This window comes from Paramisgurnus dabryanus, chromosome 17 (assembly GCF_030506205.2).
Source record: "Paramisgurnus dabryanus chromosome 17, PD_genome_1.1, whole genome shotgun sequence".
Taxonomy (NCBI): domain Eukaryota; kingdom Metazoa; phylum Chordata; class Actinopteri; order Cypriniformes; family Cobitidae; genus Paramisgurnus; species Paramisgurnus dabryanus.
The window spans coordinates 13083757-13085839 of NC_133353.1; the positions used below are offsets into that span (position 1 = coordinate 13083757).

At 40.8% G+C, this 2083-nt stretch overlaps 1 protein-coding gene across 1 annotated transcript; it reads left to right on the forward strand.

Annotated features, from left to right (window-relative positions):
• The first annotated feature begins 281 nt into the window (after positions 1-281).
• fgfbp3 (fibroblast growth factor binding protein 3) lies at positions 282-1874 on the forward strand. The gene is made up of 2 exons (XM_065297599.2): positions 282-440; positions 834-1874. Exon 2 carries the CDS (start codon positions 910-912, stop codon positions 1600-1602), a length of 693 nt encoding a protein of 230 aa, XP_065153671.1. The 5' UTR covers positions 282-440; positions 834-909; the 3' UTR covers positions 1603-1874.
• The last annotated feature ends 209 nt before the right edge of the window (positions 1875-2083 follow it).

Here is a 2083-nt window from a genome sequence, read left to right on the forward strand (position 1 = left end):
AACAAAACAAAGACACAAAATGTTTGATGTTTACAAACTTCTAGTAATTAACACACACACTCTCTCATACACACTTTTTTCTTTTAAACAGCATCCAATTTGTGGTTTGTTTGTTTGTTTTTTGCCAATATACATTTGCTTATACTCTGTTTTTCCATTTTTGGGAAAAGAAGGAAGCTAGGAAGTGAAAGCGCCACTGTGAGAAGACAAAGGAGTGCAGGGAAGGAATGGGGTGAGGGATCTTCATTTGTCTTCGCTCAAGGCGGGAGGGGCCACATTCTGGAAGGTTTGGATACCCTATTGATGCCCCCCAAAAGCACCCACCATCCCCCTCCTCGTTTCCCTTTATCCCTCAATTTCATCCTTTAGTTCTACCCCTTTTTCCTTATCGTTCTTTACAAACCTCTCTCCGTCACAGTCCTGAGGGAACGCTGCACTTGGTAAGTAAAAGCAATAAGAAAAATGATCAATATTTATTTACATTTAAAGCTCTGTTGAATACAAGTGGCTTGGAGTGTTAAATAACATATGAGAGAGCATGCATCCTATCTGTGCTGGTTTATGCTATAACTGTTCTGTTGGCAGGTGAAATGGCAGGGATTCAATAGTAATATATTTATTTAGGTCTTTGTCCTCACATATATACATATACATGCACACACATAGAGAGGATGAACATATACTGTAGGTTTGTTATGTAATTTCTCTGTTGTGTTTTTTGAAACATTTAATAAATAAGAAATAACATGTTTTTGTTTGTTCTTTTTTATTATTCTATGCATGCAATAGTGAAGCTTAACACATCTTCGTTATGCATTTTTATTCCTCTGCAGGAATCTGTATATCCTCTTAGTTCCGTGGGTGCTGTGTGTACCCTAATCCAGGATTTATTTCTGTAAGCAAACAGCCATGCAAAGGCGGAATCTGCTCTTCATCCTTTCCCAGCTCTTCCTCCTCCTGTCTTTTTCCGAGGCAAAAAAGAAGTCCAAGCCGGCATTAGATGCAGTGACCGGGCCAGATAGCACAGCAGTTAAAGCCTTTATGGGGTCGGGTCAGCTAAGCACTAAAGATGGGCATCGCTGTACCTGGGAGACGCTGGAGAGAGGCACTAATATCATTCTACAGGTGAGGTGCTCCGTCCCCGGGGAGGAGGGGCTTAGTTCTCCGTACACGTGCGAGTTTGCCGGGAAACCTCAGGAGTGTTCAGTGTACAACAGCCAGTCATCCCAGTACTGGAAACAGGTGGTGAGCAAACTTAAGAAACGGAAGAACGCTTGTGAGGGGGAGAAGGTTTTGAAAACTCGTCTATGTAAGAAAGCGCCAAGTGCGTCCCACATGAAGCTCACGGAAAGAAGCGGAGAGCAAACTACCACTCCCATGAGCGAGGGGGTGAAGGGTGAGAGCAAACGGAAAACAGAAGTACCTGCAAGGAAAAGCAAAGACACAAAGAAAGAAAAGGAACGGGAGGTGAAAAAAGAGGAGGACAAAAGGTTTGGAGACATTGTAGATGATGAATACCAAGACACGGAGCCTGACGTCAGCTACTGTGGAGAGGGATGGAGTTCAGTCTGCAACTTCTTTGTCAAGTTTTTTAATGGTTAAAGTCCTCACAATTGATTTTTTTTGTCTTTCATATGTTAGCCTTAAGGATATCTATAAACTAGAGTGCTCCAAAACATTCACAAAATATATGTTTTACAAATAGAAGCATTTAAAACATACAGTCTCTCACTTCCACCAATACGGATCAACAATTTTTACACCATGACATAATTTCATCAGACTTTGAGGTAAACGAAAGGCTATTGGCTATATTAAAAAGAGGAAGGAGCCACTCAATATTATGAAGGTATATTTGGTGCAAAACAACTGCACACCTGTGACAGTGGAATTTGTATTTGTAGAGATTATCCACACATGTGTATCAGTAAATTTGAATTCACAGAGGAAGAGTTGCAAACCTGTAGATTTTTTTTCTTTCCCTCAAATACAACACAACAGTTACACCTTCACAAATCCTTCAGTGCAGCTGCACAAATCCCATTTTACAAATCACAGATTAAGAAACTCACAAGCTCACATT